Genomic DNA, 23,493 nt, shown 5'->3' with positions numbered 1-23,493 from the left:
CAGACTCACTGGAGGAAATTTCATATTTTGCCATTTTGATATTCTGATTCTTCAAGTTAGGTTTCCATTTCTTATGTTTCAAATTGTGGATGTGCCAGTGGGAAGAAGAGAGCAATTTATCTAGCTATCTAAATTTCCTTTTCTTTTTCTTTTCATTTTCCCTCTTTAGGTATTGGACAAATTAAAAGAACGTTGGATACACACTGGTTTATGGCATAACCTTGAGCTAGTGAAGACAATCATTACGGAACCACAAGGGGCAGATAAAGCTGCATTTGATGAAGTGTTACAAGTGTATTATGATGCGATCAAGTGTAAAGGAGACCGAGGTACATGTATTCCTTGACCACTGAATAAATACTGTCATTAATAAAATTAGTGCAGATTCATGCTGTCAGTATTTACTTTATGTTGTTTATTTGAATGTATTGTACATATTTAAATTTTATCTCTTGGTCCTAGGTGAATGGAATAATTGTTTCAGCTGGCATTGCCTCAAATGAATGCTATCATGTGTATGTTTATAATATATTTACCCATCTTCTTATCTTCTTTATTGATCACTTAAGATCTGGGTTCTGATAAAGTTGTGGATCTCACATTCACCTTCCTTCTTTCTTTCCTTCCTTCCTTCCTTTCTCCCTTCCTCCCTTCCTTTCTTTTTTTCATTTTTCCCCCTTTTATTTGTGTCTTCTTGTATGAAATGACCAATACAGAAATGTTTTACAGAGGGTCCATCAAAGCTCTGGAGGTCTTCCTGTTCTTTATTATTTCTTACTGTTCATTTGTTGTCTCTCAGTTCATGATGTGACCAGCCTACCTCCTTTTCTAACTACACAATATCCTTGATAATGTCTTTATACTACTTTTGTGTAGCATAGTCTTCACTGGTAAAAATTCTGCAACTTTTTTTCTATTGTCCTTTGTATTACTTGTAATTTTATTCTAGGTGATGGTGTTCCTTGACTCATAGCCATATATAGCATCTCTGTGAGAACATCAGTTTGGGAGATGGGCTTTTGTAGGAGCAAGCAATGATGGGCTAATGTGATGTATTGTTCATTTTGTTAATATGTCATAGTTTGAGCAATGAATGTTTTTCATCCTCTTTGTTTTTCCAGTGTTATGATCATGCCAATCTCTTTTGCAATGCTTTGGGTTTCACAAAAGGGGGTTTGTGGCATTCTAGGGTTCTATGCAATTGATCTATCGTCTGTGATTAGGAGTTCTTAGAGAACCTTGCCATCAGTACGCAATCCTTTGTCTTGAAATTTACATAAGACATCTTTCATGATATTGATGAACTTCTTATTTGAACATGTGCCTTCCTTTTTAACGCTTCACTCTGTGTCATTGCTCCAGAGATAAAAGCTATTCCCACAGTCTCAGCTATTACAGAGTTTTTTATGATTTTTACATTCATGTGGGAAGCACTTTTTATAAGTAGAACCTTTAAGACTTTGTTTTATATGCAAATTAGTAAACATATTGGACTTTATATTCTCTCATCTCTCAGTAAATTAAATGATTATAAAAATGTGTTCTGCTATGGAAAATCATCTGCAAAAGTCCATCTGTTCTCTTCTCATATTTTCATAAAACCTTAGAACATTATAACACACCCTAAGTGAGATCTCTAATCCCACAAAAGAGGTGGCCTAACACTCCACGCGGGGAAAGGCCAAGTATGTGAAAAATACATGTTTTCCATACTGTGATATGCAATAGGGTGGATGTCCCCATAGAGCTTGTCTATCAGCACATTTGTCTTAGGCACTATAAATGGACAGTGAATTTGGCTCAGAATTGGATAAAGATCACAATTTCAGAGTTAGAAAGGAATTCAGAGGTTTATCAAGTCCAATTCATACATGAATAATATTACCCTTCACAACATTCTCAACAAGTGGTCATCTAACTTTGCTTAAAAACGTCCTGTGAGGGGGAACCTGGAACTTCCCAACCTAGCTCCTTCCTTTGGATAATTGTCAGGAAGCCTTTCCTTACATTTACATATGAGAACATGCTTTATTGCACTGGAAGAATGGTGAAGTGCATTCATTGACCCCAGGCTGAAATAAAGGCCCATTTAAAAAATATCAGTAGTCTCCTGGTAATCTGGTATGGCTGTATGGCTGTGAATCATGGAATTCTATAGAAGAAGAAGCGGGTCATTTAAAGGACAGTTAAGGTTTATGCTGGGTGTGAGTAGTCTGCAGCATTTTAACAAGGAATTCCATACCAAAAAAAAAATATATGTAAAAGATATCTGGGAGTTGTACAGATGGAAAAAGAGGCAGGTTAGTTGTGAGGCAAAAACAGGGAATAACATGCCCAAATACTCCACTGGTAGTCAACAATAACAAACATTTATTAAGTCAGCAAGCATTTATTATGTCCTTACTATGTGCCAGGTGCTGTGCTAAGTCCTGGGAAGACAAATAGAGGCAGAAAGAAAAACAGTCCTTATCCTCAGGGAACATGCATTGTAATGGGGAAGACAAAACATAAGAGGAATCTGGAAAGGACAGAGGGAAGAGGGAGAGAAAGTGTTTGTATATACAGTAGAGGGAGTCAAAGACTCAGGAGTGGAGCTCAGGGAGGAATGAAGACATAGCTAATCTGGACACCTTCCTTATAATGGAAGTTCTATGAGAAACTGGCCAATCAGAAGGAACACAATCCGGGGGAGAAGTTGAGGGTCAGGGGGCTACTGTGGCAAGACAAAGACAGTTCAGAGAGTCAGGAATAGAACCCAAAGAGGAATGGGTACTCACAAGATGATACCCAGATAACACCAGGAAATCTAACTGAAGACCTCCAGCTGGGAGTAGAACTCCCTGTGGTATTGATTTGTTGTCTGCTCCACTGTAGACAGTACACAGGTCAGTGAGTTCACAAATCCATCCAAGTAGAGTAGTGCAGTGGTACTGCTTCATAAATGTTCTAGCTTCATAAATTTGATAGATCATCTTCCCTCTAAGCCAGTGTTGCCTTTGGCTGTCGTAGCTCTCCACTTGGCAAATAAGGTGACTGTTTGTTGGCTGAGGCAGTTACTGTGCTCTTTTGTCCTTTCTGAGGATAACTCTTTTGCACTGGTTAGACTTCAAGAAAATAATCATGGAATCACTCTCTGCTTTTGTCCATTTTCCTTTTTTTTTTTTTCAGAGTTGATAACTTGTTAAATAAGTCCAGGCAGAGCTATTCTACAAGTTTTAAAGACAGAATACTTTAAATACTTTAAAACTCTGCAGTACATCATTATGATAGCCTATTATTTTACTTTAAAAATTTTTTGCTACTCTAATTCTGAAGAGAACTGGCTTTAGAAATTATAGGAATGGAAAAATCCCTCATGTATTTCTTTTAAATAATTCTCTTTTACTTTAAGATGGTGCTCTCCTTGTAGCAGTTTTCCGAGGTAAAGTGAGTGAAGGTTTGGATTTCTCAGATGAAAATGCCCGTGCTGTCATAACGATAGGGATCCCATTTCCAAATGTGAGAGATCTTCAGGTAAGCTATCAAAGCTGTTATATGTTTTATTTGCTATAGAAATGGTTACCCTTCTTTGAAGCAAGTTACAGATTTCGTTTATAATCTTTCCCTCTCATTTCTGTTCATTGAAGAACCTGCCCAAGTGAGTAGTGTTTAAATAGCCTTAATTTTTAAAAATGTTAAATTTATGTAAATTTCTTTGGGATGGCTATGGGGGTGCAGTGGATAGAACCCCAGTCCTGGAGTGAGGAAGACTCATCTTCCTGTGTTCAGATCTGGCCTCAGATACTTGCTAGCTGTGTGATCCGGGGCAAGTCACTTAACCCTGTTTGCCTTTGTTTTTTCCGTCTGTAAAATAAGCTATAGAAGGAAATGGCAGAGTATTCTTTGTCAGGAAAACCCCAAATGAGGTCATGAAGAGTTAGACACATCTAAAACGACTCAACAACAACAAAAACGATACATTTCTTTGTCACGTAATGATTTTAGAAACCTGTCCTATTTGGAAGTGATTTTTTTATTCACAATGTAAGATAGGGTAACCACATTTTTGTCAGTAATCTATATAGCTTTCATTAATAATTATTAAAAGTCTGTCACACATTAGGAGTGAAAGTTAATGTGTATTTTTATTTTATCCTATTTTGTTTGCTGGTTGGGTTTAAATCAAGAGATCATCTTATGTATATACCATCCTTTCAAGTAGCTGATGGGGAAAGGCATAATATATTTTTACTTAACCACTGATGAACTATAAAGAGAACATACAAATATATGAATATATTTTTTTCTATACACATCCTTTACTTTGTTCATTTATTTTACAGGATGGTGGGGGTGGGGTGAAATCAGATCAATAGTTTCAAGTCAGGCTTTGGGTGGGTAGCCTTCAAAAATCATCTAGGTGGGGAGGATCATTTTTCTCCCTAGGGACTTCTCTTTATATTTTTCTCTATGAGTATTTGTTTTTCTTTTATGTATGTCCTGTCTCCCCATTTGAGGTGTGAGCTCCAAAACATTAAACATTTCTTTTGAGATGCCCAACAATGGAAGTTTGCTGTTTATTTAATAAATGTTGCCTGCTTGAACTGGGTCCTGGGAAGGTACAGACTAATATTAGGGGTAGCTTTTAGTCCAGACAGGGATAAGGCTTTAAGCTGTGCAAGCAATTATGGACTCCTGTGCACTTGGAACAGGACTGGGAACCCATAGTAAGCCTGAGGAAAATAGGGGCCATGTGCTTCCCTGTACCAAAGAAGTCCTAAAGAGTCAGAGATTTTCGCCAAAGCAGAGAAGAGAGAGATATCGTAGGCAGCACGCTGATTGACAGCATAGGGCACCATCAAAGGCAACACTCCAAGTGTGCATTTGAGTTACAGACCTAGGCTGTGCCTCATTCCTCTGCATGTATGCGTGTGAGCCCACATACATGCACACATACATACACACATGTCCCCTCCAACTTGGGTGATGGCTAACTTACCAAGATCCCTGTGAGCTCTGTGGAGTCACGGATCATGTTTTATCTAAACTTTTCATCTCCCCAGGGTCATAGCACAGAGTTCTCTCTGCATGCTGTAATAGCAACAACCACCACCTTTATTTCTATAGCACTGTGAAGTTTGCAAAGTGATGTAAACACGGTATTTGATTTGATACTTGTAGCAATCCTTTATGGTAGGTGGTATGATAACTAGCCCCACTTTATAGACGAGAAAACAAGTGACAGTGTAGATATTTCATAAAAGTTTGTTATAAACATTGAATTAGGCTTTATAGTAAGGAGTCACTGCTGTCGCTGCTGCTGGCAGCACGGGGTGGGCCATGGTGAGGAGAGACGTTTTAATGGCTTCAAGTTGGGACTGAGAAATTAATTGGCCTTCATTCACAGTCCTCTGCAGTCCAGTTCCCACCTGCCTTTCTAGCTTTATTTTGCACAACTCTCTTTCATGAGCTTCATGCTTCAGGTAAGTAGTCCTTCTTATCCCTGTATCCTTTATTGCCCTCTCCCAGTTCTGTGCACTCAGTGAATTCCTCCCTTGGAAGAGTACTCTCTCCAAATCCTTCCCTTTGGAATCCTTCTTTTCCTTCAAGGCCCACCTCAAGAACCATTTCCTTTATTAGGTCTTCCCTAATTCCTCTAACTAAAAGGTTCCTCTCATGTTTCAGATCTCTTATGGAGTTTTTCTTGCTCTTTCCCATACTATATTTTACTATATTTTTCAATTCAATAAACATTTATTAAGTGCCTACTGTGTGCCAGGCACTGTGCTGAGCATTGGGGTACAAATACATGGGGGTGTGTGGGGTAGGGTGGGGGGGCAGGAAATGAAGAGATGACTGGCCTGGGCCTCCTTCCTTAAATGGAGGTTATGGACCTCAGGGCTTCTTCTTCCAATCAGAGAGTGCTGATGAGGTAACTTTTCTTTCTAGACTTACCTCATATTACTCCCTTTCACAAATTCTATTTTGCAGCCAGGCAGGCCTGCTAGATGCTCCTGAAATCAGTACACCATTTCCCATCACGCTACATTCACACAAGCCAGCCTCTATGCCCAAAATGCACTCCCTCCTTATCATCTTCACCTCTTAGAATCCTTACCTTTCTTCAAGACTCAGCTCTCATGTCACTTCTTCTCAAAAGCCTTTCCTGATGCTCACCTTTCCCAGCTTCCTCCCTGGTTATCCCTTCCTCAAATTACTTTTTATTTAGTTTTCTCTATACGTGTAACAACCAATAGCCCAGGTGACACTCCTGAGTACTTCCAAACCAAATTAAAATGTATTTGGGAAGTGTTTAACAAAATAAATAAGAATACAGTAAAGCATAGATAACATTACATTTTAAAACTAAGCCAATATGCCAGTCTTCTGGGATCCTAGTGGCCTCCATTTCTATTTGAGTTTAATACTTCGACTCTAGGCAACTCTAATACTATAAGTTTCAGAGAAGGTGTCAACCTGAATTGGTAGAGTTAATCAGAACAGGGATAATTGTTATCTTTAGAGAAGGGCATTTTTTTCAGAGTTGTAGATATTTTTGTGAAACAAAACACCCCCTTTGGGGTATAGTGTTGTTTAAAGGAATTAAAGGTTTAATTCATATTTTTCCTCATTGGAAATTTATATGCACTAAAGCTAGAGGGAATTTTCTCACCCAGAAGTTCCCTTTCCCAATGAAATTACAGGTCTAGTCTCTATCACAAGTGCCTAGCATACTTTGCACATAGTAGATAGTTAATAAATGTTTGTGGAATTGACAAAGGATCTCTGAACAGGGCAGGAAAATTGTTCTCACAAAATCTATGCATTAACTTGCAGGAGGGGAGTAGGCCCACTCTTGGGTCAGAGCCTATTAATTTTTGATTGTAAAGAAAATTAAGATTATTTATTTAATAAGTTTAGTTCTCTGGTTACCTTTGGTAAACTTTAGTTCTTCCTAGATTACACTGTACAGCTGATTAGAAGTTGTGAGATATGGAGGAGGAAAGGTAGGATTTGCTAAGAGGAAGAGATTCTAGTGGCAGCAGATAAAATGAATGAAATTGCCTGGGGACATTTAGAGCTAAAAGGGACACTGGTGTATAATCCATTTCAGAAAAATTTTCTTCAAAAAAGATATTTTAAAAAGTGGTTCTAGCAATGCTGGATAAACAAGGTGTCATACATGATATAAAGGGAAAATTTCCTTACTTTTAACTGATTTGCCTACATTATGCATTCTTCCATCTCATAAGCCTTATTACAAACCAGCTTATAAGTAGAGCCATGAAATGTGAGTATGGAACTGATTTATTTCTGAGTGCTCCTGTTGAATATACTGATATGACCCTGTAATGAGAAATCCAGTGTCTAGATTTATCAGAACAGGGATAATTGTTATCTTTAGAGAATGGCAATTTTTTTCAGAGTTGTAGATATTTTTGTGAAACAAAACACCCCCTTTGGGGTATAGTGTTGTTTAAAGGAATTAAAGGTTTAATTCATATTTTTCCTCACTGGAAATTTATATGCCATATGAATAATTTGGTTTGGGGTTTGGGATTTCCTGGTGTGTTGTGTTGTCCACTACCCAAAAGAACAGAAGCATATAGAACTCTTACTTGATACTTCCTTCCATTTGACATTACACCAATGGCAAATCACCCCTTCATTTTATTTCATTGTTCTATCTAGACTGTATTTTTCTATGGATGAATGAAAAAGCATTTATTAATAACTTAACTATGTTCCAGGCACTGTACTAAGAACTAGTAAGACATATATAAAAGAGGAATAATTCCTGTCCTCAAGGAGCTTATATTTTACTGGAAGAAAAGAATATGTAGTGTTTAGGGAAAGATGCTTTCATCTGGGAAGTCGCAAGGATGGTGAATGGAGCCATAGGACAGCCAACTGATACCTCTTTCTCTTTCTTTTTTCTCTTTCTTGTTCTCTTTCTCATTTCATCTTTGTTTATTTCTTTCCACTCTTCTTTCCTTCTTTCTTTCTTTCCTTCCTTCTTCAGTCTCCTTGTCTTTCCCAGGCTGGAAGTGCAACAGCTACACGTAGACCTGATCTCATTACTTATTAGCCTATAAGTTTTGACCTGACTCTTTAATGATCTGAGTTGATTCATCCCTCTGTGGGTATTCTAGTGCCCCCTTCCCCACCTCTGGGGGCTCACTACAACTGAAAATTCCTGAGCTCAAGCAATCCATCAGCCTTGATGTCCCCAGTAGCAAAGATGACAGACATGTTCCTCCACACCTGGCCTGATACCTGTTTTAGAGAAATAATACTAATATGCACCTGCAACCATGAAACATTAAAAGCATTAGTTGCCCCTACTTGAATATTTCCTGGATGTCTACGTATCTATTTGCAACCTCTATTTGTGTCTACTGTCCCAACTAATGCTGGGTATACTTGTGCACCCCAGGTTAATGGGAGAGGTGTTTTGTTAATACGTTTCTTACCATGCCAGTATAGTTTTTGCTCTGGGTTAATTGTCTTCTTTCTGAATCCAGTTAGGTAAATGTGACAATGGGGGCTAATGTGCTATAGTTTTAGGAGTGTGGACCCACAAAGTACCTTGAACCTAGGGAAGTACACCCTCCCAGGGCCCCTGTGAGTAAATTGAGGGAATACACTACACTCTGGCACTGTACTTCTGCTGACCTTGGTCTCATGGTCCTCATCAGACTTTGTTCCACTGGATGCTGCCAGACAGTTTTGGCTCGACACTGCTCCATTGGTCTGCTGGTTGCTGCTGAGACCAGTGCAGTCTCACCACCACCTCTAGCTTCTGGTTTAGCTGAAATCTTTGGCTAACCTACTGCTATACCATTTCAGAAAGTCTGTGTTGCAGAACGTAGTTTCAGGAGCCTTGCTAAATTAAGGTTTCCTCTGTATACCTCATCCTTCTCTATTTGGCTACCTTAGTAAGGGTGTTGTGTTTATGCTGTTTTACAGGAATGACTGAATATAACATAAATTTTTGAAGAATTAAAAAGTTATAATTCAGTGCCTTTATAATTTAGAAGAAACTTTAGGAGCCTTTAATCCCTCTTGGTCAATCAAACACTTACTGTATTCCAGGCACCATGCTAAGTGCTTGGGATTCAAAGAAAGGCAAAAACAAGTTCTTGCTGTCAAGGAGCTCACAGTCTAATGGGGGAGACAACAAGGAAACAACTATGTACAAACAAAATACATACAAGGTAAATTGGGGATAATCTCAGAAAGAAGCCTTTAAAATTAAGGAGGACTGGGAAAAGCTTCTACCAACAGGCGAGACTTCAACTGAGATTTGAAGGAAGCCAGGAAAGCTAAGAGGTGCAGTTGAGGAGGGGTAGTGTTCCAGTCATGGGGTTAGCCATGGAAAACGCTCAGAGGTGGGAAACAGATTGTTGTGTGGAAGGAACAACCAGGATGCCAGTCTTCCCAGAAGAGCCGGGGGGAGGCCAGTCTTACTGGATCAAAGAGCATGTGGAGGGGAGTAAAGAGTAGGAAGGGGCCAGGATATGAAAGGATTTGAAAGCCAAACAGAAGATTTTATATTTAATCCAAGATAATAAGGAGCAGCTAGATAGAAAGATGCTATGATCAGGTCTGCATTTTAGGAAGATCCATTTGGCAGCTGAGTAGAGGATGGACTGGAGTAGAGAGAGGCTTAAGGAAGGAGGACCAGTTAACACAGGTAGTTGTAGTCTAGGCATGATGTGACAAGAGCCTGCACCAAGATGGAGGCAGTAACAGAAGAGAGATGCTACCAAGGTAAAAATGACATGGCTTGACCACTGATTGGATATGGGTAATGCAAGAGAATGAAGAGTGGAGTACAACACCTGGGTTGAAAGTCTAGCTGACTGGAAGCATGGTGGTACCCTCAAAAGGAACAGGGAAGTTAGGGAGGGTGAGGGATATGAGACAAGATGAGTTCAATTTTAGATGTGTATGGGACATCTAGTTCAAGATATTTAAAAGGCATCTGGAAATGGGATACCAGAGGTAAGGAGAGAGGTTTGGACTGGACAAGTAGATGTTAGGGTCATGTGCAAAGATGATCATTGAAACCATGGGAGCTGATCACCAAGTGAAACAATATACAGGAAGAAGAGAAAATAACCCAGGGCAAAGCCTTGGGGGACAGTCTCAAGTGGACTTGACCTCAATGAAGATCTGGCAAAGGAGACAGAGCAGTCAGAATGAAGAATAAAATAGAATGGAGTATTCAGGAGAATGAAGAGAGAACAGCATCATGAAAACCTACAGGGAAGAGAATATCAAGAAGAAAAGGGGGATCAACAGTGGGAAAGGCTTCATAGAGGTCAAGAAGGATGAGGATTGAGAAAAAGGTTTTAGATTTGGCAATTAAGAGATCATTAATAACTGGAGAAAGCAATTTCAGTTGAATAGTAAGGTTAGGCGCCATTATTATGAACATCAGTTATCACTGTGTCCCTTACCCTTTTGATCATTTGCATTTCTGTTGTTTGGATTTTGGATAAGTACTTTTTTTTAAAAGCATTTTGTGGTGGTAGTAGCAGTGTCAGGGTAATGTAATGTAGAAAGGGCACAGGATTTAGAGTCAGATTTCCTAAGTACTAATCTTGAATTTGCTGTTGATATCTGTGTGACTTTGAGTACATTGCCTCTCTGGGTCTCAGTTGCCTCCTCTGTAAAATGAGGATAATATTTGCAGTTTTCCTCCCAAGGTTATTGTGAGTCTTAAATGAGATATTAGGTGCTATAGGCTACAAAGAGGCAGGAGATTAGTGGTAGGTGAGCTGTGGGAAGACATTTCAGATTGCCTGCCTGCACATAATAGATAGTCAATAAAGGTCTGTTGAATTGAGTTGAAAAGACCTTGCAGATTTAGTAGGAGGAACCGCATCATTTACTTTAAACTGGGGGAAAATGTGTTAAGAGAATCTGACATTGTTTCTTGAAGTTTTATTTATTGAAATTTCTATGTATAAGAAACAGCTCCTCATCACAAGAAACTTAAAGATTATTTAGGAGGACAGAACAATCTGTGACTAAGACATTATTGCATATTTAATCAGTATCACATGATAGAGATATACTTTTTCAGTGATCCATCATGTCATCAAGGTGAGTGCTTGACCTGCCAGTGCAGATCACAGCTCCTCTCTCTACACTTTAGTAGATGGTTCTCATAAGTTATTGTGGCTGAAAAAGTTCATCATCTGGTAGCTAACTCCTTGGTGATAAACTTCTCTGAACTCACAGAGGGTCATCTTTAGACAACAGACATACATACAAGCCATTGTTTGGCCCATACTCAAAGAATTTCCAGTTTGGTGCCCAACTTTTGTGGTAGTAAGATTTCTTGCATTTAAGTTCTTTTTCCTCATTTCCCACTCATTTCTCAGTTCCTTGATATCTAGTTTCTGACCCTACCATTTGACTGACCCAGTTTTCTCCAAGATTATTGGTGATTAATTGTTAAACTCATTGGCATTTTCTCAGTTCTCATTCTCCTTGATCTTTCTGTAGCTCTTAACACTGTCACCCTCTCTTCCTTGTGGATACTCTCTCCTCCCCTGGTTTACATGACATTGTTATTTCCTGGTTTTTTTCCTGCCTATCTGACCATTTCTTCTCAGTTTTCTATGCTAGTTCATCATCCTGTTCTCATCCTCTAAACCAGAAGTGGAGAACCTGCAGCCTCAATGCCACATATGGTCCTCTAGGTCCTCAAATGACTGAATCCAAGCTTCACTGAACAAATCCCCTTAATAAAAGGATTTGTTCTGTAAAACTTGGACTCAATCAGAAGGCTGTACGCAAGGACCTAGAAAGCTACGTGTGGCCTCGAGGCTGCAGGTTTCCCACCCCTGTTCTAAATTGTGTGCTTCCCCCAAGGGATCTGTCTTAAGGCCTTCTATCTCACCCCTCTCTACTCTCTCTTGATGCCCTTATTAGTGCCCATGGGTTTAGTTGTCATCTCTGTAGAGATGTCACAATTCTGCATCAAATCCGTATATTCAGCCCTAATTTCTCTCTTGTAGTCCCACTCCACATTATCTACAATTTTCTGGTTGTCTCCATCTGAATATCCTATAGGCATCTTAAACTTGACATGTCCAAAAGAAAATTCTTTAAATTTCCTTCACCACTACCCCATTTCTGCTAATAACACCACTATCCATCCATAGAAAGAGATTTGTAGCCTTAGAATCTTCTGTGACTCTTGCTTCTCCCTCCTTCCCATAACCAGTTGCCAAGTCTTGTCACTTCTATCTCTGACAAAATCTTGCATGTGTCTTCTTCTATTGCCATAGTCTTTTAACTGGTCTCCTCCTACCTCTTCTCTAATCCCTCCTCCAACTCAGCAGCCAGATTGATGCATCTGAAACACAAATCTGACCACGTCACTCTCCTACTCAAAAGCTTCAGGGGCTCATTATTGTCTCCACAGTAAAATACAAAATCTTCATCCTGTCAGGCACTTAAAGTCCACCATGATCTGACTCCCACCTTCCTTTACAGGCCTGTTTCATATTGGTGCCATTCATATACTCTCTCTCTAGCCAAGCTGGCCAGTGGTCAAGCTCTTCCCTGTATGCTGCCTTCTATTTGCTAACCATGCCCCATCACACCTCCAGCCTGCAGTGTACCTATGCCTCTCAGAAGCCCTAGCCTGTGGGAGGTGATATCTCCTCCAGAGAATGTCTTTCTGTTTCCAAGTATTCTCTTCTGATTGAGATTATTTTTTTCAACTTTGTATAGGGCTAGGAACTGGACCTGTGATTTCATTGGTATAGGGAAATCCCAGGTGAGGAAACTCCTCCTAGTAATGTAAGTGTACACTTTCCCTGAAACTTAACAACTTGAAAAATCGGTTGTTTTGTTTTCTTTTTTAATTGAATTAGACTGTTCCTTGGGCACAGATATATACTTCATTGCCCTCTCTGTATTCACAGGCTTTTTAGCAAGTCCAGGTAAACACTGTCAGAGTTTTCATTCTCTTGGCATAGCCTTTGAGACCTCAGGGTTACCACTATGCCATAATGAAGAATTAGAATAGGATTTTGGTAGAGGATGTCTTAATGAGTTGCTAATCTGTATATTACAAGATTGTAAATACAAATGGAGTTCGATAAGGGTGTGAAACCTCCCTCCCCTGTTCCTTCATATCATGTTTTTTGGAAGGTATTTCAAATAAATATTTGTAAAGCATTTAAAATACCCACAGTCTTGGTTTCATGATCTGTAAAATGAAGAGCTAGAATAGATTCAGATAAAACTAAACTCATATTATTATAATTTAATGATTTGCACAGTATTTAATTTTTTCCTTAAATTAAAGCTGTGGTATAATAATGCATAGAATTTATTTTCACATAAGTATTTTAATTGTGTATTTATAGTAGAGATGCAGCATGGTGTATTGGATAAGAAGTTGGCATTGAAGTCAGGAAGACCCAGGTTCAAGTTTTTCCTCTAACACATACTGGCTGCATGACTATACAAGTCACTTAACCTCTCTCACACAAAAGGTTCATTGGTAGGGGGAGTTTCCTTACCTGAGAGTTCCCTGTACTCATGAAATCCCAGTTCTAGATCCTATCCCTATTGATAGTAGAAATGAAAAAGACCATCAATGCATCAATTCTTCTCCCTAATTTTAATTCATAGTAAAAACAGCTATTATTGGCTACTAAACATGTTAGAAAAATTAGACATGTAGAAACTAAGGGGCCAATGGTACCAATTTTATGGTCCAAAAAAAATCTCTTCCTAACTTTGAAAAATCAGGAGGTAGAAGCAAAAATGAAAAGAAAATTTTAAAGCACTAACAGAAGGCTTTGGTATTCTCAATAGTAGGACTTGGCTATTAGAGGAGCAGGAAAATGTATTTGAGAGCCAAAAATATGACTTCTTTGGCTGTGACCAGGATTTCCTCTGCCCACCTTGGGGACCAGAAAATAGAGGTAGGAAAATTTGATTTTGGAGCCAAGTGTGACTTGTTTAGTTCAAGTCATAATTTACTGCTCTTACCTCAGGGACCTGAAAAGAAAGAAACTCACTATGAAATGTTGATAATGGGCAGCTCTGAAGTGCAGGCATTAAGCGAACTTTCCCAGAGAGGATTTTTTCACTTCCACCTTTCCCAGATGCTTCTGATCATTCTATAGTAGAACATACTTAATCGTATAAGAGTTAAAAAGAAAACTTTGCACTAACCCAAAGTTGTGTGTGTGTGTGCATGTGCGCATGTGCACATGTATGTATGTATGCTGTTTTTTCTCTCTCCCTTCAGAGATGGCAAAAAACGGGGGGTGGGGAACTGAACCCTTTTACATGAATAAGTATGAGAAGAAAAGCAAAACCTTAAAAAACTAGATTTTTCTAAGCAATTAAGATTATAGTGGTAACAAAGCTGCCCTTTTAATGAACATCTAAAATAAATCCCTTAGCCAGTCAGTATGATCTAACTATTAACTACAAAAGCCTTCACCTTCATATTTCAGGCAGGCACCTCTCAAATTGGTGCCATGTACATGATTTGTGAGCCATGACGGGACACATCATTTTATATTTTCAATTTGCTTTTCATCTCTTGGCCTTAGCATAGTTTAGTGGTCTATATAAATATTTCAGCTCCTAGGTTGATGTTTCTTTACCCCTCTGATGAGAAAATCACAGAAATCAAGGCATGTGGCTGACACAATATAAACTCCAAACATGTTGAACTTGTATGTTGAATTTATTGTAGAACTTGGTGGTTATACTGAGGGGCTAGAAGGATTCTTACAATAATTAAAACTTAAGCAGGAAAAAAAATAACACTGAATCTTTAGTTTTGCATCTTATTTTTCATTTAGGAAAATATCATGTTTATAGTTCTGTGGATACTAATAACTTGCAAAACTGCCTTTTTCTTGATTTCTACTTGAAAAATCAGTGAAATAAGAATTCAAGTAGCAGATTAGCTCTATTGCTGCTGAAGAAAATATCCAACTTTAGATTTCTTTCTCAAATTTATTACTTTTTTACATTTAGAAAACTTTTCTTACTTCAGAAAATGCCTGACTGTTTGACTTTGTTACCTCTCCCAAATGGTTTCTTTTACTTTTCTCGTGGTTGAAAAACACAGGTCTCTATTTCAGCTTTGTTGAATTAGCTTCTGGCTTTATAGAAAGCCAGACTTTCCTAGAAAAAGGACACTTATGTAAATTTATTGAGCCCTGTAGGTGGTGTGCCATTTTACAAACTACCCAAACAACAAGGCCCCTACCCCAAAGGGCCTACAGTGCTAATAAGATACAATACAGATGAAACCTGGGCCTCAGGGTGTCAAAATATTGTCAGATGATGGTTTTGGCAGCATTTGAATTCCCAAGTCAATTAGGCCGAGATTTCTTTTTAAGGGAAACCAAATTGTTCCTTCGTTGTTCTTGCTGCTTTGACAGCACTTGCTAATGTGAATATTCATGAGGGAATGAATGAGAATCGAAATACAGGGCATTATTAAATCAAGACAACATTAATAAGTATGTACTAGTAGTAGTCCCATAAAAAACCTAATAAAACAACTTCTCTTAGTAAGTTAGAGTAGGTTCAAATATTCTTTTTGGTTGTATTTCCATCATTAACATCCTAGTTATCTTAGATATTTTAAAATTAACTTTTAACATTGGAATAATGAAAATCTTCAGATTAATTTTGAGTGTCAATATTTTCTACGTGTTAGATATACATAAGCAGACTGCAACCTAGTACCAACAAGTAGTACCATCAAGTACAATATGTGCAGGACTGCAAGAGAATAAGGATAGCAAAAGTGTTGCCCTGGTATCAGTGAACTATAAAAAGACCCAGAAGTCCTATAGGGCTTTAGGTCAGTTCTCTATGGGAGATTATCAGAAAGACATGGAAAAGAATCAGTGCAGTGAAAAGATGCAGATGGGTTATGATTTGCACCCAGTGCCCATGTCTGGGGGAATCACATACTAGTGAAGTATAATCATATAAGTCACAGTCCTACGGTAGTCAGATCTGTCTTTTGTTATCAGTTGAATTTCCTAATTTGTTGGGTCTGAACAGGGGACATTTGTGCCAAATTGTAGGTGTAATTGTAAGATGGAGAAAATGTTCGATCCCTTTATTTTCTAAAACCTAGAATGATGTTCTTCCTTTGGAGCATGAAAAGATGGAAAGGACATGGGACTAGGCCTTCTCTTTCTTGTTCTACTCTTTACTGGCTGGGTGAATTCAGAGAAGTCACTTAACCCCTCTAAGCCTCTGTTTCTTCAGAGTCTGGTGCTTAGGGGCAGAGAGTAGGGAGAGAATAAACATACTTGCCCTTTTGTAGGGTCCAACATTATATCCAATCTGCAAGAAAAGCCACTGAGGCAGAGCTCTGAATCATTAGCACTTTATTAAAGGGTCCATAGCCCCCTCTAATGATATGGACCTCAGATCTTCCTCACAATCTGAGATGCCGCCTTTCCCCAGGGCATTACTTTCATAAGGCTTGATACCCAGACACTCAGAAGAGGCAGAGTAAAATACAGACTTTTATTGGTTGATAGGTCTTTCTTTTGACCCTCCAAGAGGACCAGCATGGGTGGTCACAGGATAGACAGGGCAAGGGTCATCTCCACTGGCTAAGTAGTCATAAGATGGGCAAGGCAAAGATCATCTCTGCTAAGTGGTCTTAAGATGGGCAAGAGAAGGGTCATCTCTACTGACTAAGTGGTTACAAGATGGGCCCTTCTTTATGTTGAGCACAAGAGGGTGGTCCAGAGGTACAAAAATAAGTTGGGGGACTCTACATATTATGTCAAGACATCCCACCCATGCTGGGTTTGGTCATTAGCATTCTTGTGGTTAGGCAAGTGAACTCCATAACTGGTGGTGAACCTTGGATTCATAGGTTTTAAAGTTTGAGGCCTGCTGTAAGAAAGAATCTATTTCATCTAATTGTCCCTATATGATATAAGTAAAATATGCATTAGTACATGTTATTCTTATAATAATATTAGTTGACTAAACTGACTAAATGTGTATTACTAGATGAATATATCACTAATAATTGCTAACAATCTACCCCTATGGAATCACACTGAACTGATTGCGGCAAAATAAGGGCCTAATTAAAATCATCTTTGTCACCTTTCTGACTCATAGGTTTTAATTAGGGTACTATTCTCTAAACTTTTTTATTTTATATGCCTACCAGTAAAAAAATTTTCAAGCACCCACTCCTCAATATATGTATATTTATAAGTTGTGTAAAGTACTACTGTACAAATTAATTTATATACATTACAAAACACACAGCAAACAGACATTTTAAAAGAATGAGATAAAGGTGAAATAATATTTAAATAGTTTTATTTTATTAATGGTACAAAACCCTTTTTGTTTTCACTAAAATTTTTGCTAATGGTAATTTTTAGTGAGTGATGTTATTGAATTACTTCATTATTTTAAAAAATCTTGGTTTAATGCTTTGTCATGCAGTGATTAGAAGGTCTCATTCTAAGTTGAGTTTATTTTGATAGAGATGAATAAGATATTTCACAAAGATGCTTTGATCAAAGTGGAAGAAGTGCATCATTGGCTGCCTGCACTGCATCGTGATAGTTATTTTCAGTCCCATCCACCAGTTCTGCAAAGGTTTCACTTCATAAATCTCCGTCTTTCCTGATATCAAATAGTTGTTCTTACAAACTACTGAGATGTTACATTTTTATATCTTTTAATAAATGAATTCAAAACCCACTAAAGCTCTTTGGAATTTTTTAAGCAGGAATGAAAATTCCGTTTCCATGTTTTTTAAATATGCAGATGAATATACATATCTATCTCTCTATCTATCTCTCTCTATGTGTGTGTGTGTGTGTGTATATATATATGTATATATATATATGTATATATATATATATATATATGAATGTTCTAGCATGTTCTTCCCTCATCCCAAGGGATCTTCTTGCACATCTGCTAGGGTGCATGTACCCCACTTTGGAAATCACTGGTTCAGAAGACCTAATGAAATAATGCATCTGAAAGCACTTTGTAAATGATAAAGTGCTGTTATACATAGGTGAAGTATTATTGTTGTTATTATTATCTTTTAAGCCTTTTTATCTCCTCAGAGCACCAAAGTTATGTTTTCAGCTGGACCCTTTTTTTATGAACAGCTTTGCCAAGGATGTTATTAAAAACAGGTTCCAAGTACATTTTGTGACTTTAAAATTTTTAAAGTAGCTTAAATTTTGTTAAACTACCTAGGCTAACAAGTTATATATTGACCTTGGACAGTGAAAAATGAGAGCTACCAAAACATTGGTCTCAGCTTCTTGTTCCCCTTAGTAAAGAATCCCTAGAAAATGCTTTAGTAATTCAGCTTCTACCTTACTGTACTAATTATTCTCCTGAAATATAAATCTTCAGACTTGTAGACAGTGATTGGGGAGGGGGGAGGAACATATTGAGAGGGAATAACTGCCAATGCTCTAAATTCAAAAAACTAAATCTTTAAAAATGTACGTACATTCTGACATTTTTTTGTTGTTGACTTAAGACTGTTACTGTGTTAGACTAGCGTTAGAGAGCTATATCTGATGGAATTTGTTATTTAGTTAAGTCTTTAGATAAATATTGCAACAAACCAAAACTGCTTCTTTACCTTTTGCTGGGTTACTTTTCTGTTTTAGAAGAATTTCCAAAGCAGTTTTCTTGTATTTATCTTGTCCTTAGCAAGTAATGGTGACCTTTAGGTTTCTACTTTCCTGTCAAAATAAGTTGAAGGCTTTAAAAGTGAAGCCATCACCCTGAGGACTTGTAAGGATGACTGACACTCACCACTTCACCTTAGACACTGTCACACTGAGCAGATGCAGCAGCTTTGTACCTCAAGGGAAATGGTTTGATTTTTTTTTTAAATTTACTTCTGCTTCACTGGAAAGAGATTGAATGTTTTCTTCTGAGGAAGGTTTTGGTTGCATTAGATTTTAATCAAGCCACTTGTTCAGAGTTCCTTAAAGCCTACAAGGCTGAGATGAGTAGATGGGCCTGGGGTGAATGTGCTACATGATTTGTCAAACTATAAAGCTTCAAGTTGTGCAAGATACCACAAGCTATAGTTGACATCACTGAAAGTGTTCAGGGGTTGTAACTTATATAAGCCTTTTCTTACTCTTTGTCATTGGGACTCAGAGTTGGATTGCTTTGGGGGTGAATTAAGTACTCTTGAACAGTAATGCTCAGAGACTACATAGATGAGGGGAAAAGATGGCCTTGTATAAGGTATTTTTTTAACTGTTGTTGGAAAGATGCTTTCGGAAATAACAGAAATCTAAATGGCAAAGGGAGACATAATCTCACTTGGTGACTTATGAAAAAAGTGTTTCCAGTGGCTATTTCATATCCCCAAGCTGGGCATCCTGTCCTTTCTCCCTTGTACTTTCTCCTAAAATTCCCTCCTTCCACTAATTCTCATTATAGCTTTGTCGGCCTTTCTCCCTCAAGCTGGTTTCATTTTGGTAATTTGTCTGTGTGGAAAATTCTGTTCAAAAGCTGGCACACATGCTTAGCAAATGGACGTCCAAAGGGGGAGATATTTGAATAGAATGATATTGAGACCCCTACTGGGTGATAGATTCACTATCTGAGATAATTATACTTATTTTTCTAACTCATATTTATATGCCTCTGTGGAAGGAGGAATAAATATGCTAAGGCTATATATCCCATGCAGGCTAGGGTAGTTTTTATTTAAAAGATATTGAAACCATCCTTGAGACTTAGATGGTCCAGGGCGCTAATGCTCAATCCACTGATTGGGTTCCTGGTGGTGAAGGTACAAAAGCCAGAGCACAAGGAATCCAAAGCTCCTCAGGCTTCTGACTAGCACACCCATGTGGCCAACACAAAGGTAGGAAAGCTGCACCCAAATGAATTTAGTAGAGTAAATATGCTTGCAGAGTATCCTTTTCAGGCTACTGCTAAATAAACTTCATTTTGTTAATCGTTAAATGGTCTGGTAGTGTCTTATTTTGTTCCGGTTTTTATCCTGAACTACCAGAGTTAGTACCACAACAGCATCTGTGCTTTAAAAGCAAAACAAAAACCTTAGGAGGGAGCAAGTTGAGAGGCAGCCACTACTTCAAACAAGTGATTCTAACGCTGGTATTTCTGAAGGCAAGTGTACTTAGAATACGCTTGCCAAGAGTATAGAGTCATAAATATATTAGTCAGTCAATAAATAGTCAGTAAACATTTATTAAGTGCCTACTATAGCCAGGCACTGTGCTAAGCACTGGGATGCAAAAAGAAGCAAAAGACAGCCCTTGCCCTCAAGGAGATCACAATCTAACAGATGCTAATAATGCTAACACAGAAAGAATTTTGAAAAACTTTATTAAATCCTGACCCTCTTTGAGGTATGGACCTATTATATTGCTCAATAAATGTCAGATCACTATATGAAAGTCACATAGAAAAAGTCAGGCTTCAAAATGATTAAAACAAGGTTCTCTGGATAGATTTCCAGCATACAGATTTTTATTGGTATCATAAAAAGCAGCCATTGCATGAGATACATTGAAACTGATTTTGTAAGTTATTCAACGTCCCACATACATATCGATCAGCATGGCAGAAGCCGTTTCAGAAAGGGTTTTTTCTTTGTTCTAGCCATGCTATTTATTAGATGAGCTGCTCTAACTAGCTGGTCTCCTGTAGGTCTGTAGACCTTAATTGCCCAAACGCAAAGCTCAGTCTGAAAGGATGTCGAGGTCTGTAGCCCACCTCTAAGTAGCCACTGACACTGACTTAGGATGGGTTGGATTTAGAAATGTAGAGGGGAAATTACCATCACCTAAATCCAGTGAGCATTAAGGGTTTGCTATAAAAATGAAAATCATTCTTGCCCTCGAGCAGCTTGTGTTTTACTAGGGAAGACTATGTACACAGATGAATAAGTACAAAATATACACAAAGAAAATACAAAGTAATTTTGGGAGCGAGGGGGATCACTAATAACCAGGGGAATTAAGTAAGGTCTTGTGCAGAAGATAGAGCTTGAGCTGACCCTTGAATAGCTCTAGAAATTGTAAGGAGCCAAGGTGAGGAGGGAGAGCATTTCAGGTGTGGGGAGAAAGACCATGGAAAGGTAGAGGCAAGAGACAGAATGTTTTGTGTAGAGAGTAGCAGGTAGATCAGTGTGGATGGAGCTTAGAATCTGTAAAGGGAGTTATGTGAAAGAAGTCTGGAAAGGTAGGTTCAAGCCAGATTGTGAAGGGCTTTAGATACCAAACAGAGGAGCTTGTATTTTATCCTAGAAGAAATATGTAGTAACCGAAACTTCTTAAGTGAGAGAGTGACATACTCAGATCTGTGCTTTTAGGGATAGCAATTTGGCAGTCTTGTGAAGATGAGTTGGGCATGGGAAGACCAATGAGAAATTTAAGAGAATAAGATAAAAATGAATTAATATTTTAAATTTGTTTTTTGTATTAATGTTACAAAAACTCTTGCCTTAAAATCTTGCTTATGACTTTAAAATGATAGCGTTCTACTGCTTATGTGGCAGCTTTACGAAAAGACTTTCATTACTGAAATCATATTGCATGGTTATATGAGTATATGCTATATTTTTTTTTTAGTGAAAGCAGTGTGACTTGAATATGGCAAGAGATAATTAGGACCTCCCAGGACTAGGCTGGTAGCTTTATAAGTAGAGATAATAATGGAATAGATGTGAGAGATGTTCTGAGGACCAGTCAGCTCCCACAGACTGTATATAATATGAATACCAACGTGTGTTTGAAGATCGAGTTATGAGAACTGACTAAAGTTCATCTGGATCTGGACCATCCCTATTTTATCCTGGATAACTTGATTGAATTGTCACAGTGTGTTTGCGTGTGCTTTTTACGTGGCTTTTTGCACTGCTGAAAACAGTCAGTGTTTAATGTATGTCATATAGCATCAGCTTCTCATCACATTTTCTTCCTTTGATTTGAAATGTCCAGTTCTGTTGGATCTTTTGCTCTAAAGACATCTTAATGGTTCCCCCGCTCCCAACGTTTTAATGGTTTTTTTTTCCTGCCTACCTCATCAAATGAGTTAATGTATATGAAGTGCTTGGTAAACAGAGTGCTGTGTAAATAAACTATTTTTAATATTAACAAAAACAGTACTAATAAAGAAGGTAGGAGCAGAGAGGAACTTTTCCACCAATATCATACAAAAGCATTTATTCTTAAGCTTTTTGTTTCTTGGCAACAAGAAATAATATTGGGCACCAGCTGTGTTCCAAGAAACTAATTTCATATTAGTTGGGATTGACCATGTTCAGAATTGGAGATGCTTCTTTTGAGGGGATAGTGTTATATTCTAGCCATTAAAGTTGAAATTTTTTTTTTTTGCTAACTCAGCACCATAGAGATACAGTATAACATTGATTCTGCTAGTTTTTCTAGCAAAGGCTGCTTTTCATCCAGAGCAGCCTGTGTACACATGAGCTGTGTAGTAATGTCACTGCTTGGCCTGCAATATTCTGCTGCAATATGTTGGTCATAGTATCATAAGTCAGGGCCTAATCTAACAGAGAAAGTAAGTAACAATTGAAAAACCGTTCCTGAAGTGCTTTTTTATTTAAAAGGGAGCCTGGCTTGTTAACTCTTGGCAGAAACCCAAGGGGTTTTTTTTTTTCCATTTTAGCAAAATATTGTACTGTATTTGGTTAAAGTGGTGCCGGAGAAATCTTGAAAATATGCCAGATGAAATAAAACCAGTCATATTCTTTTTATCTATTTAAATTATTCCACATATAAGCTCTTGTACTGAGTTATGCCTCTAACCATTGGAATTTATATTGTGATAGTTGTGCTGATAAATGTGTTTACACTATGGCGATATGGAGCAGTAAATGCTCCTAATGCACGTTCTCTGTCTTCCAGTTTGGGATTGCTATAAATGTTTGGGTTTCAGGCCCTGTACTTTGGCGAAAGATAAAACTGTTCTTCATGAGTGTCTGCTAGACAATGTGTTTATTTTTACTAAAGCAAAGTTTTCTCAATACTTTTAATTGGTAGGTTTAACTGATTTGTTTTTTGTCTTATTTGGAGCATTGAACTCTTGTCTTAAAGTCTTGCTTATGATTAAAGCATTATACTGCTTATGTGGCACTTTTACAGGAAGACATTTATTACTGAAATCATATTGCATATTTATATGAAAAAGGACAAAATCTATTGTCTTTCATGATGAGGTGGCTCATAAAATGAAGTGATGGTTTATAGTTCTAGCCTGTATTTGTCACACCATTTGTTTCTCTTTAGAAGCTATTAATTAAATGTATAAAAGACTGTTCATATAATAAGCTACTATTGGGCATAAAACTGTTGGTTGTGACCAAGTTAAAAATGTCCAGTGTAGGAATTCGTGCTATTACTGAAATTTGTTGACATTATATCCATCCTAGTCTGTTAGTTACTTCTCTCATTCCACCCATTACAGCTCTGA

At 37.9% G+C, this 23,493-nt stretch overlaps 1 protein-coding gene across 1 annotated transcript in view; it reads left to right on the top strand.

Moving 5' to 3' along the window:
- The window catches only part of BRIP1 (BRCA1 interacting protein C-terminal helicase 1), a 219,706-nt gene that overhangs the window by 176,148 nt on the left and 20,065 nt on the right, over nt 1-23,493 (top strand). The window contains exons 15-16 of the mRNA XM_036756123.1: nt 170-329; nt 3,392-3,513. Of these exons, the coding sequence (XP_036612018.1) occupies nt 170-329; nt 3,392-3,513 (282 nt within the window). The remainder of the gene's footprint in view (nt 1-169; nt 330-3,391; nt 3,514-23,493) is intronic.

Source organism: Trichosurus vulpecula, chromosome 4 (assembly GCF_011100635.1).
Source record: "Trichosurus vulpecula isolate mTriVul1 chromosome 4, mTriVul1.pri, whole genome shotgun sequence".
NCBI lineage: Eukaryota > Metazoa > Chordata > Mammalia > Diprotodontia > Phalangeridae > Trichosurus > Trichosurus vulpecula.
This window is presented reverse-complemented; position numbering and strand designations above follow the sequence as displayed.